A 16,338-nucleotide genomic window follows, 5' to 3' on the forward strand; every position below is an offset into this window, starting at 1 on the left:
ACATGGCGGGGGGCAACCCCTGGGGTAGGCTGTCCCAGTCTGAGTAAGGAGAGTATTCCCATGGAGAGGCCTGGCTTTAGGGTGTTGAGGAAAGGTAAAGGAAAGGTACACATGGGAGGGCAGCCAGACAGGGAATCAGAGCCCAAGAGTGATGAAAAGAGTACCCAAGTTGGCTGGGAGGTGACAGTTCAGCACAGAGAGGAAGACCTCACACAGGGTGGAAAGTGGTATACCTAAAAGAAAAAGCAGCTGTGGTGACAGGAGTTTGATTACATACAGAGGGATTGGTCAAATAAGTGAATATATCAAAAATAAAAGAAAAGGGAAAATAACTAGAACGAACTCTGTAGTGCTGGATTTGAAATAGAGTTGTCAATGTAAACTCATGGATTTCAACATCTACATGGACGGATGAATGGATAGATACATAGATAAAGTACAGATGTAAACTCTGTGCAAATGCATATATACACATATTTCCTAGCTCTGTCCACTTCAGAGGGCTTGAGAACAGCAACACCCAATGGCACAGGCAACTACTAAAAGAAACAAGAGGTCCTTGAAGAAATGGATAACTCCAGGGCTGGGGCAGAAAGAGTAAAAGCTTAGCCTCAACTTTTTTGTGTCAGAAAGCAGGAGAGTATTATCATGATCAGGACGCAGAAGGAAGCTTTTAGTGGCTTCCATTAGACAAATCTGGGACAATGCTAGCATGAAGATAAGTAAGAGCAATGGATTTTAACCCATTGACTAAAATAGGAACATATGAGTCCCTAACAATATAAATAAGAAAATATTTAAATAAATTGAAAATTAGAAGAGGGACAACTTCAAACTACTTGCTTTTAAAAAACACCTGTTAGTTACAAAGGAAAAAAGAACATCATACTGAAGAAGCCTAGCAGACATAACCTTAATGACATTATCCAAATTAACCCCACCAGTAACTGGACAAATCAAAATAATGCAGTACCTGGTAGATGTATTGAAAAGATCAGAGCATTACTTCTGTGATATTTCTGCCATAGATACATACCTTGAATCTAATAGAGGAAAAATCAGACAAACTTAAACTGAGGGAAATTCCACAAAATAACTGATCTGTGTTCTTCAAAGGGGTCAAGGTCATGAAAATTGAAGAAAATTTGAGAAAATGCTCTATATTAAAAATAACTAAAGAGACAAAACAAACAACATTTTTTGCTATAAATAACATTATTGGGACAATTGGCAAAGGTTGGAGTCTGAAGATTAGATGGTGGAAATGTACAAATATTAATTTCTTGATTTTGATTGTTGAATTGTGGTTACGTAGAAAATGTTCTTATATGGAAAAAGAATTTGCAAGGCATCAGACTGCAACCCATCCCCATGTGGTTTTTGAAAGAAGTCTCTCTGTACTGTATTGCAACTTTTATGTAAATTTGAGATTGTATACACACACACACACACACACACACACACACACACACAAGAAAGAATGGCATCTCAATATTGTTTTAAATTCTTCAAACACTTTTCATAGCTTAAAATATATTATTTAAAGTAGACTTAAGAGTAAGGGAAATTATCATGCACAAAGAAAACCATCTTACAATGATAAAAATGTTAATTTATCATATCTGTTAAGCAGATATGATCATTTTAAAGGCATATGCACCTAATAATAAAGCTACAAAATACATGAAGCAAAACCTGACAAAACTAAAAGGAGAAATAGACAAGTCCACTATTATAGTTGGGAATTGCAACATGTCTCCCCGAATAATTGATAGGACAACTGTACAGGAAATCCATAACAATATAGAAAATGTGAATATTTATCAACCAACTTGATATAATTGATATTTATAGAACACTCTACCCAATAATATATATTTGGTATGTCTTCAAATTAATTGATCTTTTATTTGCAATACTTTAGTCTGATGTTTAGTCCATCTAGTGAATTATTTCTTTCAGATGCTGTGGTTTTTTTGTTTTGTTTTGTTTTTTTGAGTTACGCGGGCCTCTCACTGTTGTGGCCTCTCCCGTTGCAAAGCACAGACTCCGGACGCGCAGGCTCAGCGGCCATGGCTCATGGGCCCAGCCGCTCCGTGGCATGTGGGATCTTCCCAGACCGGGGCACGAACCCGTGTACCCTGCATTGGCAGGCAGACTCTCAACCACTGCGCCACCAGGGAAGCCCTGCTGTGTTTTTTTAATCTCTGAAAGTTTCATTTGCTGCTTCTTTATGTTCCATTTAACTTCTCATTATGCTCATATTTTCCTTTAAGTCTTTAAATTCTGAGTCACTATTTAAAAATCCTTGTCTGCTAATTTTATTATCTTTGTATTTCTGGTCTGTTTCTATTAAGTGATTTTTCTCCTCCTTGTTATAGGTCTTAGTTTGCTACATTTTTGTCCTACTAATAATTTAGGAATAGATGCTGGATACTATGAAGGTTATGCTGTTGAGAATTTGGATTTTGTTCAGAAATTACCTCCAGGAATAAAGAGGGGTAATTGTCTGGATAATGTAATTTGTTTCCTTTCTTTTAGAGATCCTAATCCTGCACTGTCTGTTGCATCAATGTCTAGAAATAAGTTTTCATATATTTTGTTCAGTCTTCTAATTTTTCATGGTGGGAGGGCAAGTTTTGTACCAGTTACATCTTCATGGACACTTATTTTATATATTTAATTTTACTTTTTCAAAACAAAATTTGGGGGAATTCCCTGGCAGTCCAGTGGTTAAGACTCAGTGCTTTCACTGTTGAGGGCCTGGGTTCAATCCCTGGTCGGGGAACTAAGATCCCACAAGCTGGGTAGTGCAGCCAAAAGAATTAAAATTAAAATAAAAAAAAAATAAAAACAAATTTTTTGTCTTAGAACAAATTTTTACCTATTTATTTACTGTTTATTTCACAAATAATACATGAACATCCAAAGCTTAATCTAAAAATTTAAACCATATAGAAAAATAGAGAAAAAAATTGATTCCATTTCAACCTACCTTATCCTCCAATTTTCAAAATCTAATCATTATTAACAGCTTGTTATATGATTCCAGATCCATATTTTTGTGTCTCTATGTATTTTTACATAAAAATTTCATGCTAAATGTATTACATGCTTTCTATGACCTCTTTTTTTTACTTTGTCTCAGAGATTTTTATGTTATTATGTATAAAATTTTTCACTCTTTTAAACTGCTACTTAATATTCCATCATGTGAATATGTCTTTATTCATTTAGCCAGATTAGTTACAAATACATATAAGTCTCTTCTGTGTTCTTCCTATTAGAAATAATGCTTTAATGAATGCCTTTATACATAACCTTATATATAAAATACTCTGTGCACAAATTGTGTACATATTTCTATAGGGTAAGTAGATACAGTCATATGCATTTTGATGCTATTGTAAATTATATTATTTTTGTAGTTTCAAATTATAATAGCCCACTGCTATTATATTAAAAAAATTGATTTTTGTGTATTGTATCCTGCAATCTTGCTAAATTCACTTTTTATTTCTAAATCATTTTGTTTGTAGGTGGTTTAGAGTTATATATGCACAAAATTGTGTCTTCAGTGAATAAAGACAATTTTATGGAGGTTCCTCAGAAAACTAAACATAGAATTACCATATGATCCAGAAATCCCACTTCTGGGAATATACCCGGACAAAACTATAATTCATAAAGATACATGCACCCCTATGTTCATAGCTGCACTGTTCACAATAGCCAAAAAATGGAAACAACCTAAATGTTCATCAACAGATGAATGGATAAAGAAGATGTGGTAAATATATACAATGGAATACTACTTAGCCATAAAAAAGAATGAAATAATGCCATTTGCAGCAACATGGATGGACCTAGAGATTATCATACTAGGTGAAGTAAGTCAGAAAGAGAAAAACAAATACCATATAATAACACTTACATGTGGAATCTAAAATATGACACAAATGAACATAACTACAAAACAGAAACAGACTCATAGACACAGAGAACAGACTTATGGTTACCAAGGGGGAGGGGGGAGGAGGAGGAACGGACTGGGAGTTTGGGATTGGTAGATGGAAACTATTACATTTAGAATGGATAAACAACAAGGTCCTAATGCACAGCACAGGGAACTAAGTTCAATATCCTGTGATAAAACAAAATAGAAAAGAATATTAAAAAAAGAATGTCTATATGTGTGTAACTGAGTCACTTTGCTGTACAGCAGATTGGCACAACATTGCAAACCAACTCTACTTCAATAAAAAAAAAAGACAATTGTAGTTCTTCCTGTGCAATTTTAACCCCTTTTATTTATTTATCATGCAAAATTTAAAATTACTAAGGAAAGTGTGGATAGTTCAATAAATGGTGTTGAGACAACTGTATGTCTACAGAAAAAAATTAAGTTATTATCTCACACAATACATGCATAGATATATAACTGCATAAAGAGTGAAGGAAAAATGTAATAAAACTTTAATATTATCAGTAAATACAGATAATTTTCTCATAATCATGGGCTGGAAAAGACTCTTCAAAAATAGGCTAGAATTCCCCAAAGCCAGAGAAATAGATTGACTAATTTGACTGCACAGAAAACTGAAAGATAGTATGGTAGACATTACCATAAACCTAAAATATATGTATTGGCTTTGGGAGTAGGTGATGGGGGAGCCAGTGGAGGAGTTCTTAAGGCCACTAAAGAGACAATTTAGGCTAGAAGAGTGGAGAGGTAACAGATTAGAAGCTAGATAAAGAAATACCTGCATTATGTATTAGTGATACAATTAGCAGGACTGTTGCCTGTAACTGCTTGTTGATTGAAAAGGTACTAATGACTTTTTGAACCTGCACAAAGATGTCTAGGAAGAATACTGAAAGTGCCAACTGGATTCTTTTAACTGCGTAGAATAAGGGGTATCTCATAAATCTCAGCATCACAATGCTTATCTAAATTTAACCATAAATACTACATACAAGTATAATTGCTCATCATTGTTTCTGTTACTTCTTTTGTTCTTCCCCTATCCTCAAATCCTTGTTATGATTTAATTTTAATTTGATTACACAGAGTACTTTCTAGAGAACATTTCCTCAGGTTGGGTACATGGATGATGTAACTCTGAGTCTTTACATGTCTAAAAATATCTCATCAAAAGAATGAATAAGATCTTTGCTAGGTTTAGGATTTTTAGTTGTTACCTTGAATAATCGATAATTATTGTCCTTTTCTAGGTCTCTGTGTTGCATATGAGCCATCCAATGCTGGACTCTTTCCTTAGCGAATCACTTTTCTCTTTTCTATCTATATTAGAAGCTTGTAAACATTTTTCTGTATCCTTGGATAGATAATATCCAAGAAGTATGTCTTCCAAAAGAAAATCCTGTCTAGGACTCAGACAGTCCTTTCAATTCAAAGCCATACTCATTCTTCAGTTTAGGAACATTTTCTTCTAGTATTTCTTTATTATTAATCTATCTCCTTCCCATTCCTACTCCATATTCTGCAGTGACTATTATTCATATACTAAGTCCCATAGATATGTCTACCACATTGCTTTCCTGAAACATTTATATTTCAGTTATGACTATCCTATTTTTTAATTGATTTCTTACATTTTTAAGCTGAAAAGAATTTTAATTGGTTCCAGTAATTTTTTTCTCTCTAATTTTATTTCTGTAAAAGTTCTCATTATATTTTTACTAAAGTTTACATCTGTGTCCTCCATTAGTTCTAACTCCACAGTAGCCACCTATTCTGGCTTCTTAGCTTAATCTCCTTCCTCCAAACTAAAGTTCTCTTGTATGGCTTATGAATTTTCTCTGCCTATTTATGTTGATAGATATTCAATTGCTTGATATCTAGGCAGGACTGCCTGCTCAGGTCACTAGGGCAGTAGCGTACTGACAGGCAGTAAAAGTTACTGTAAAAACGTTCTCTGTTCAATGAGCCAGCAGTGAACATGTTGGGGAACTGAGATCTCTCTTTCGGTGCCTGAGGCATAGGTATTCGTTAGACCAGTTCCAGGTCAGGAGGATTCCAGAGCTTCCATGGTCAAAGAAAAGAAGCTATTCATTCTCAGAAGTGATTCTTCAAGCTTTTGGTAGCCGATTTTGGAGACATACCAGAGGTCCTACTAGTATCTGCATCATCTGTGGACTCCACCAGATGCAGGCTTCTTTCTAAGCAGTGGGGTTCTTGGTCCTTATAGCTGTGTTTCCCTTATTTTGAAAACTGAGTTGTCTAAACACAGATGTGCAAGGGAGAAAAGAATAAGAGCTGCTGGCTTAGACTCCCATCTCTCCTTCTTCCTACTGAATTTTTGTTTTCTAGAAATTCTTCAAAATTACTGGTCTACTAATTGCATGCTTTTTTGTTCTTAAAATTTTGTACATTTAGTCTTTAAAAATTTTTTTACACTTAACTGTATTTTGAATGGAATCAAAGGAGAAGTACACATAAATGCTTAGTATGTCTTCTGATCTAATTCCTCATCTAGTTATTGCTGGTACCAAGAAGAGCTACTGATTTTTCTAAATTTACCTTGTAATCAGACACTTTATCAAATTCATTTTATTTCTAAGAGTTTTTAAGTAGATTATCTTGCATTTTCTCAGCTTTATAATTTCATGATCTGTAACCAACCTTTACTTCTTCCCTTCTAATATTGACTAATAAATATTTCTTTTATTACAGTATTGGCTACAATTTCCAGAAAAAGATTCCAAATAGTAGAATTAATGTGTATTTTTCTCTTGTTTTTGAATTAAATGGAACTATCGATATTGTATTTCATCAATACACATGATGTTGGCTATTGGTTTTAGAAACATATTCTTTATTATAAGCACATTTCCCTTTATTTCTCATTTATAAAGATTTTTTTAACTTGAGAATTTTATCTGAATGATGGTTACATGGGTATACACATACGTAAAAATTATTAAGCTGTACACTTATAGTTTATGTACTTCATTAAATGTACATAATATATCAAAATTTTTAAAACTTTTATAAAGAAAAGAAAAATACTCATAAATAAATAAATTTATCAACTGCCTTTCTTATATCCAATGAGTTGATCATATGCATTTTATTCTTTGCCCTCCTGTTGTGATTTCAATATTATGATTTTACTGGGTGCTAACTAATGTGACAAAAAATCATTTAATTTTCTTAGTTGACATCTCAATAGGCATTACTGCCTCATTTACAGATGAGAAAGCTGATATTTAAAGTGTTTAACTAAGGTAAGAGTATAAATTTAAGAGCTTAAGTTTAAGCCTAAAGTAACACAGAATTAGGCTTTCAACTGTTCCTGCACTTTGGCATAAATCATCCTTGTATGCTTGGCAGAAGCCTTGCTAAATTTTACTGGTCAGAATTGAGTCCCACTGAACAGAAAAATCAGCAACTAATTAGAATCAGAGGAAGAGAGTCGTGTCTATCCGACTAAGTGCTATTTACAATCTTTAGGCTACTAGGACCAAGATGATTGCCCAAAGTCAAGGACATCAAACCAACTAATTAAACTAAGAATACAGTCAGGAACCTTTGACTATGTTGGAGTTAGAAACAAATTGATTATGTTTATGGGAATAATGGATTCCAGAATCAGGCCAACTTAAGGAACATTATACTTTAGGTTGACACAAGGTAATGAAGTCCAGGTAAATCGCTGGTCTTGTACTGGAGAGTACTTGCCATACCAGGTGTTTCCCTTTCCTCAACTTGACCTTAGAAAGGCAGGTTAGACCTTATGTATTTGATGTACCTAATTCCATGCAGGGACTTGATTTAAAGGCCCCATACTCCAAGCATAAGGTTTGGACTGAGATGAATCAAACTTCATTAGATCTTTGATCTTTTTGAACAAGTAACTTACACTTTTAAGATCTCATTTTCCTCCGTTGTAAAGTAGGAATAATAAAAATCACTTCATATGATTACTGTGAAAGTCAAAATAAAATAATATTTGTGAAAGCACTTAACAGAGTTCTCAGCACATACCAGATATTCAATTGCATTTATTTCTCTTTCTACTCCCTTCTCTCTATCCTCACGCACTCCCCATGCCCCGTTACAGAGGGTAAGGGATCTGGAAATTTGAGTTAGCCACTTAGTCTCTACAGTGTCTCTGTAGAACTTCTAGCCCTCTTCCTGAGCAACTGCTTTCTCAATATTCCCCTACACATACCCTTCAGCTAAGTTAATTAGAAGAGATTTTGACATATATTAGGTTAATTTCTGCTTATATACCTTTAGAAAACTATATATGGTTTAAAATGATTTCATATCTTATTTTTCTCATAAAGCCAAATTTGACTTAAATTTTCTTAACAAGCAAAACAGGCCACAAAGAGTTAAACTAATAAACGATGGAATTGGAGGAGGAAAGCAGAAAAAAAGAAAACAAAATCAAAATGCTCTACCAATTTCAAAATAAGTTCGGAGTTTTCTTCATTATTTATTTTTAAAGACAGAAGTCAGATCAAGTCACTCCTCTATTGAAAATCCCCTATGACTTCCTATCTTAATCAGAGTAGAATCCAATATCTTTACTATGGCTTAAAAGCTCCAAATGATCATGCAGTCTTCTGACAACAGGGCCATAGCACTTGATGTTACAGCTCCTGAAGGCTCATCCCTGAGATCCCTACCTAGTAGGCCTACTCATCCACTTTTATTAGGTCTCTGTTTAAATATTACCTGATCAGAGGAGCATCCTCAGACCACTCTATTTAAAACAGGATGTTTGGGGCTTCCCTGGTGGCGCAGTGGTTGAGAGTCCGCCTGCCGATGCAGGGGACGCGGGTTCGTGCCCCGGTCTGGGAAGATCCCACATGCCGCGGAGTGGCTGGGCCCGTGAGCCATGGCTGCTGAGCCTGCGCGTCTGGAGGCTGTGCTCCGCAACGGGAGAGGCCACAACAGTGAGAGGCCCGCGTACAGAAAAAAAAAAAAAAACAGGATGTTTGTTCACGCTTTGCTCACCCTACCTTGCTTTATTCTTTTTGGTTACAATCACCTCAAGACAAAATATTATATGTAAGTATATTTATGTTCTGTCTCCCTCATGACTCTTTTGTTCACTGCTGTATCCTCAATACCTAGAACAGTCTTTAGCACATAATAGGTGCTCCATTCATATTTAATTAATCAGTGAACATTTAATTCATAAATATGGTATTGAGAATCTAAGTAGAGTGCATTAAGTTCTCATAAGAAATGTTAGAAATAAGTTCTCTTCTGAATAATATTAAAATCTAAAAAAAATAAATAAAACACAGTTTCTACATGAGAAGTCATGACAGAAAGGGACAAGAATTAAAAAGTAGCTTAACATAGGGTGAACATGTAAAATGCCTATGTATCAATATGTATATGTAGAAATGAATCACTTTGCTGTACACCTGAAACTACACAACTTTGTAAATCAACTATACTCCAATATAAAATAAAAAATTAAATTAACAAAAAAGAAACGAACTTAACCCATCACAAATTTCCTGGGTTCTAATTATTTAAAACCCTAAAATGTGCTGTTTGTGAAGAGAAATATACAAAAACGATATGATTAACTCAGATCAGATAAAAGATGATCAATATTAATATTACAAGGTGTATGTTGCTGCATTAAATCTGTTTAAAGAAATAATAAAAATAATTTTAAAAACTGCTAGTAGTATTCAAAGGTGAACCATTTTGCACATTCAAAAAAGACCAATATATAGCCAATAATGAAGAGACACACACCAGTACACATATATAAGCTAAATAACATGACATAAAAGGATACCACACAGTGGAAACTCAGTGGAATTAAGTGGAAGAGGGACATTTTGAACTCATTCCTATTAGCATTTGACAGATCAACTAGATGAAATTTAAATAAGGATATGGGGAAAATGAACAATATGATTAATGAACATATACCAAATTCTCCTTTCCACAAATAGGATAGTATAAATGACCAATAAGTCAAAAAGAAATCTCAGTAATTCAGAAGAATAGAAATGAAACTAGGAAGTAATAGTGAAAGTTAAAAAAAAGGCCAATACTTAGTCAAATAACAACTGTGTATTATCTTTGTGCCACCCTGTAACATCCTAGACACAATATTCAGTCTCTTTGATGAGTAGACCACCAAACATGAGTGCCCACCAAACATTTCTTGTGGGAGCAACTTCCCAAAGGGCTTGGACAGGTTTGATAATGCACAACTCTACCTATGCCCCTAGCTTTCTTATCACATCAGCTACCACCATACTTGCTTTTCACTTCTTGGAATTCCCAATCTTTCCTCTATGTTAGGCAGAGAAGCTTCTCTCTTCCTGGGTGGACACCCAGGCCCTGGAGGATTCAGGTGCTAATCTAAGCACTTAGTCATAGTATATTTTTCCCAGCAAAGTCATGTTTCAACTTCAGAGGCAATCTGGTGCCAGCTGTTAGGTAGAAACATTTTTGCCACTGTCTTGTTACCAACATAGAAGACAATAAAACAAACCAAGAAGAATTAAAATTGTTTCTTCAAACTCTGGTGCCTACATGCTAATGGAGTTGAAACAGTATGCTCATGCCATTTGGATTTCTGGATCTTGGTGCTTCCTGTCAGTTAATTCATCAAAACCAGTGTAGTGGGAAGAAAATCTTGTCTAGTATGGTAGTGAAGAGCATAAGCCTTGGAGTTGGGTTTTTTGGTTTTGAGACTTAGTAGCTGTATGACCTCATACAAATTATCAATCCATCTGAACCTTATTTTCTTTGCCTCATGTAAAGAAGGAATAAATATATAACTTGTACGGACGTTTACAAATTAAACGATAGGCCCATACACCATTTTTTTTTCTTACAAAGTCTCCCTTTTTATGCAAAATGGGGCCTGACAGGAACTCTTGTGAGAAATGCAGATTTGCTGGCCATAACTGAGACCCACTGAATCAGAATCTGCATTTTACCAAGACCCTCAGGTGATTCTCATGTACACTGAAGTTTGCAAAAGAACTAATCTAGTCAATAACAGATGAGAAATGACAACAATTTCTTAAGGAAATTGCCCGTTTAATTTTTCATATACTAACATTTTATATGGTTTTTGCTCCTATGCTAATCAATACCCTTTTTTTTTTTAAACTAGGCAAACTTGGAAGTTTTGATTCCTTCGTGATCTTTAGAGACTTTCCTTCATACTGAAAATATTAATAATAAATGAAATGGAAGGAATGCCAGCCTATTCTCATGTGGCCTTTGTATGGCCCTAGTTTTTTCTCCAGACCACCTCCAGCTTTGGGAAAATGTGCCCATTGTCAAAAGTCAGGAGATGGAGACAAAGATTAACACTGAAATCTTTAGAAAAAAATTATGTCTGTTTGCAGTTGCATGACACTTCACCAAGCTTTTCTAGAACACTGTTCTCTAGCTCTAAAAATATAGATTAATACATTCACTTGTAAAGTTGTGAAAATCAAATGAACACTGTATGGAAAAGTTCCTAATGCAATGCCCAGCACATAATCAGTGCTCAAGAAATGTTAGTCATTTCCCTTCCTGTTCATGCTTGCTCTGCTGTAATTATCTTTTAAATGCCTATATTCCATATTAGGCTGTGAACATCAGAGGAATGGAATTTATTTCTTTTAGATATCTAAGTCATAAATACAGGACCTTCCACATAATTTATCTATAATTATAGATAATACATAATTTCTGTCTTTAGCTATTTTTCATACATTTATGTAAACCAGGACCAGTGATTGATTGAAAGATTCATTTATGGAATTATTAGACAAGTAATTATTGTGCAGCTAAGAGGGATGATACTTATATATCTCATATATTATCTCACAACAGAATGTAAAATTAAATTGTGATCAAGTGCTGTAAAAGGTACACGGTGCTCTAAGAATGTAGTAGGCGAGAAAACTGTGAGAATAAGAACAGCTCAGCACTGTAAAAGGTACACGGTGCTCTAAGAATGTAGTAGGTGAGAAAACTGTTAGAATAAGAACAGCTCAGCAAGATTCTGTCTTCTTGGCATGTTTTCCATTGGTCTAGCATGTCACTATCTTCTACTATGGTCTGATTTACTTTTTTTGGATTTTTTCTTAAGTTGGAAAATCTCCTGAGGCACTGCTTCCAGAAGGCCAGTGTTCAAATGAACCACTAGTGAGAAGATTAGGTGTAGAGAGATGGATAAGGCCGCTAGTGTCTTCCTTAGTCCTCTTCTATTAATTAACATATTGGTACTGATTATCCTGTCAGAATAGTTTAGAGGGCTTCCCTGGTGGCGCAGTGGTTGAGAGTCCGCCTGCCGAGGCAGGGGACACGGGTTCGTGCCCCGGTCCGGGAAGGTCCCACATGCCGCGGAGCGGCTAGGCCCGTGAGCCATGGCCGCTGAGCCCGCGCGTTTGGAGCCTGTGCTCCGCAACGGGAGAGGCCACAACAGTGAGAGGCCCGAGTACCACAAAAAAAAAAAAAAAAAGAATAGTTTAGATACTGTCACTTCGGGAAGACAATTGAGTCACAGAACAGTTGAGTTCAATGATATTTGTGACATAAAGGAGGTTCAAATCCCCAGGTAGATGGGGGATACTCTGAGCTCACCCAGCTAAGGAACCTGGGCGACCCCAGTCAGGCCATTAATCCTTCCACAAGGAGGACACAGGTTTCATCACATTGCTGAGTGATTATGTCAAAGGAAAACACTTCATTTTACAATTTTAATTATACTGGAATTTTAAAAATCATCTCCAGCTGATAACCATGGCTTCCTAACACTACTTTTAAATTTGCGATTCTGTTTGCAGCCCACAAATGACGAAGAGAAGTGGGTGGTACTCAGCGAGTTAGGGAATTTGCTCATAGGAAGCTCCTGTTGAGGAATAACGGGCTGGGGATGAAGCCAGGCCTTTTCGCGCTCCCCCAGTTGATGCCCTACCTGTTCCTGTAGTAGTACTGATGTGCTACAGTCGTCGACCGAGCTTGCAACCGGGCTAACGTGGCCATAGCCTCAGCGCGCCAGCTGCACCACTGGAGTTACTCTGGGTCTCCTAGGCAACCGGGCTAAACCATTTCGCTGGTCCCGGGGGGTTCAACTTTTCGTTGACTTTACATTTTCTCCCTCACACTGTTTCAGTTTCCGGAAGACTAGAAAGAAAAATTAAGAAATTTTTCTTATGAAAAATTTCAAATTATTGGCTTCCATATCTTCTGCGAGCAAAAGGAGGAGACTCTCGGAGAAGGAAGCTGGGGTGGGGGCGGGGAGGAGAACTAATGGTTGCTCCCGGCATCCGGTTTCCGCCTCCAGTCGGCTTCCGGAAGCTCAGCTCAAAATGCTGAACTGCTCCTGGGAAGCCGCTGGTGCTGTGGCAGTTGGAGTCTGTTCTCGGGCCTGAGGCTCGAGGCCAGGCTCCTGGGTGTCGTTAATGTTCGGGGCCGCCGGGCGCCAACCGATCGGAGCTCCAGCCGCCGGGAACAGCTGGTGAGGCTGGCGGCCCAGGGGATGGGAGATCTGGAAAGGTTGTGATGGCCGGAGGCCGCTGGACCTGGAATGGAAGGGGGAGGGAGTTGTAATGGATGATCTGAAGACCTTTAGGCCTTGCTCTCACTCGTGCCTGGGATGGACGCAGTTTGAGGAAGGCGTTGAGGTGTGTGCTAAAGATTTGCGAAGGAATACAGTTAATGCTTGCTGATGGCTTGTCTACCACGCCACGATAATTTAGGCGTGAACCTTTCTGTACTCCAGGAGCAATTCATTTCCTCATCGATTGTTGACAAGACGAGGGTACAGAAGAATGTATCTTAATATAGGCCTTATTTCCTCATTTGCCTTTTTAAATTTACTAGATTATCCCAGGTGTTTTGGAAGATCAAATCCCAGAAATCTAGACTCCTGGAAGTTCAGTAGTGGAGGAGACTTCGCCCTCCTACCCCGGGTTTTTGGAGTAGGAGTAACCTACCAGTTTCTGCCCCTTGAACGTTCCATTCTAGTTCAGATAAGATGTGCATGGGGTGTCCCTTGAGAACCTGTAAATGTCAGGATTAAATTTGGAGTTCGACTACAGTATCATAGCACCAACGCCACTTTAGAATAATAAACTGCTTTGACTTGTCAGGGTGCTTTCACAAATACACACACTTTACCTTTATGACAGCCCTATGCTAGGAGATGATCAGAGGCACAGAATAGTTAAGTGACTTGTCCAGTGTTGAGATGCATCCTTTAGTCCTAGAGCTAGAAGCTGGGTTTTGGATTTCTAGTTGAAAGCTCTGTAATTCCGGTCTTGTTTTTCTCCCAAACCCTTTTCCTCCAAGTCTACCTAAGACTAACAGTGAAAGAAGCAAAATTTCCACTGACTGGCCTCAAACATAAAGTGTTGAACAACAGGTGAAATGCAGCTGTAATATGTCTGTCCATTCCTAGATCTGCAGCAAATGAGAATATGGGGGATTCTAGTAGCCTGTGATCTGAAGAATTTCTTTTGCATCATCTATCACTGAAAAGTTAAAAGAATATCTTGCCTAAACTGTTTTGAATGAGATCATATCATTCTGTAGTTCATTTTATAATGAATATAGACTTGTTTATGCTCCTTTTTAAAAAATTGTCTTAGTTGAAATATAGTTGATGTACAATATTGTATTAGTTTCAGGTGTCCAGCATTGTGATTCAGTATTTTTACAGATTATACTCCATTGAAAGTTATTACAAGATAATGCGGAGGGGCAAATTAGGGGCATGGGCTGAAGACATACAAACAACTATGTATAAAATAGATTAGCAACAAGGATATACTGTATAGCACAGGGAACTATAGCCATTATCTTGGTTATGCTCCTTTTAAATGCTCACATTATCCTGTGAGAAAAATAGCACTTTTTTTTAAAATGGTGAAGCAATTAGCATAAAATAAAACACGTAGTTCTTAAGTGTTTAGTATTTTTAGTTTTGACAGTTGTATACGCTGTGTAACCACAAGACAAAACAAGATATGGGACATTTCCATCACCTCAGGGTTCCCTCTCCAGGGTACCTTTCTTAATGTTTCACCATTAAGCATCTCCTTAAGAGGGGGGGAAGACAAAATGTGCTCTGTAGACTGGTCTGCTCTTGTTATAGTGATACTGATTTGTGTGATAAGTGACTATTTAATTTAAAAGTATGACTCTTTCAACTCCTTTCTCACCCTTCCACCTTCCACCCAATTCATGGTTAGGTACCTCTTTATAATATAGAGATACTATGCCTGTGTGTTTTATGCCAGTGACGAAATATCAGTGCCACTAGGGATGCTACTACTAAGCAGTTATTTGATGCCGGGTTTTAAGTACATGTATCATCTCTTGTAAGTTTTTTGAGGTAGGTGCTATTATTTTTTGCATTTTAGAGGTGGTGAGACAGGAGCAAATGTAGTTTAAATATACACCCAAGTATCATATTTGCAGTATGATTACAGTATATCTAAAAAAAAAAAATTCTTAACTCTCCTAGCATACCGCCTATGTGTCCGAATGAGATTCCATATCACAAGGAGTATATAAACCGGAAAGTATATGCCCAGATTCGTTAACCAGGCTAGAATTCCTGATGTATCTAACTCCCATCTTGAGTTCAACTTTTTCTCCAATGTCCGGGCTGGTTTTTCAATTTTCAGGCACCACATGGGTAAATGTAGATGATTCCTTTCTTTCTTAATAGTTTGTTAAAAGGTAGAACTGATATATTATTTTATAATTTAAAAGCCTAAGGAAGAAAAGTTTTATACAATTAAATAATAAAAATTCTATGTTTTTTGTGTGTCAGGAAATATATGTTTTTTGTGCAAGTTATTATATAACTTTAGTTATTTAGTTATTTAGTTAACTTTAGTTATTTAGTTAACTAGTTATTATATAACTAGTTATATAATATAGTTCATATTATATTTTTATAAAATCTTTATAGCTGGAATGTCTGTCTTCTCTTCCTGCCACCTCATTCACATACAATTTTGAAAGTAGGGTCCAAAAAGTATCTATTTTGGTACTTAAAATGTTAACCTGCCTTTTAAAATTTGAGTCATTTAATGGACAAATCACATTTAGAATTTTGACACACTTTATTACTTTTTACTTTATTAGTGCTTTATATTTAAAGTCAATTTCTGAGGGTTTTTTTTGGGGGGGGGAAAGATTTTGAAGGTTGAACTGAACAGATTTTTTAAATTAGTTCTTGATAATGAAACTATTGAATCATTATTGATCTACTGAGCTATAGTATCTATTTATTTCACTTTATGTGGCTTTGCTTTAAAAGAAAGCCCATTACAAATAAACTATTGATTCTGGACCTTTTCTTCTAT

General features: G+C 36.2%; 2 protein-coding genes across 16 annotated transcripts in view; one reads left to right on the plus strand and one right to left on the minus strand.

The window, feature by feature from the left end:
• The window catches only part of SPATA17 (spermatogenesis associated 17), a 195,441-nt gene extending 182,301 nt beyond the window's left edge, over window positions 1-13,140 (minus strand). For all 3 annotated transcript variants that reach the window (XM_033430459.2, XM_033430458.2, XM_004271030.3), the window contains exon 1: window positions 12,936-13,140. Coding sequence is in view for 2 of the 3 variants with exons in the window: in XM_033430458.2 (XP_033286349.1) it covers window positions 12,936-13,003 (68 nt within the window). In the remaining variant the exon portion in view is untranslated. The remainder of the gene's footprint in view (window positions 1-12,935) is intronic.
• A 163-nt stretch (window positions 13,141-13,303) lies between these two features.
• GPATCH2 (G-patch domain containing 2) overlaps window positions 13,304-16,338 on the plus strand; it is a 181,517-nt gene continuing 178,482 nt past the window's right edge. For 10 of the 13 annotated variants that reach the window (XR_004483869.2, XR_004483870.2, XR_007476655.1 and 7 more), the window contains exon 1: window positions 13,318-13,478. Coding sequence is in view for 7 of the 13 variants with exons in the window: in XM_033430461.2 (XP_033286352.2) it covers window positions 13,423-13,478 (56 nt within the window). In the remaining 6 variants the exon portion in view is untranslated. The other 3 variants (XM_004271031.4, XM_012533509.3, XM_049708295.1) reach the window with 2 other exon arrangements.

The sequence above is a fragment of the Orcinus orca genome, chromosome 1, assembly GCF_937001465.1.
Source record: "Orcinus orca chromosome 1, mOrcOrc1.1, whole genome shotgun sequence".
Taxonomy (NCBI): Eukaryota; Metazoa; Chordata; class Mammalia; order Artiodactyla; family Delphinidae; genus Orcinus; species Orcinus orca.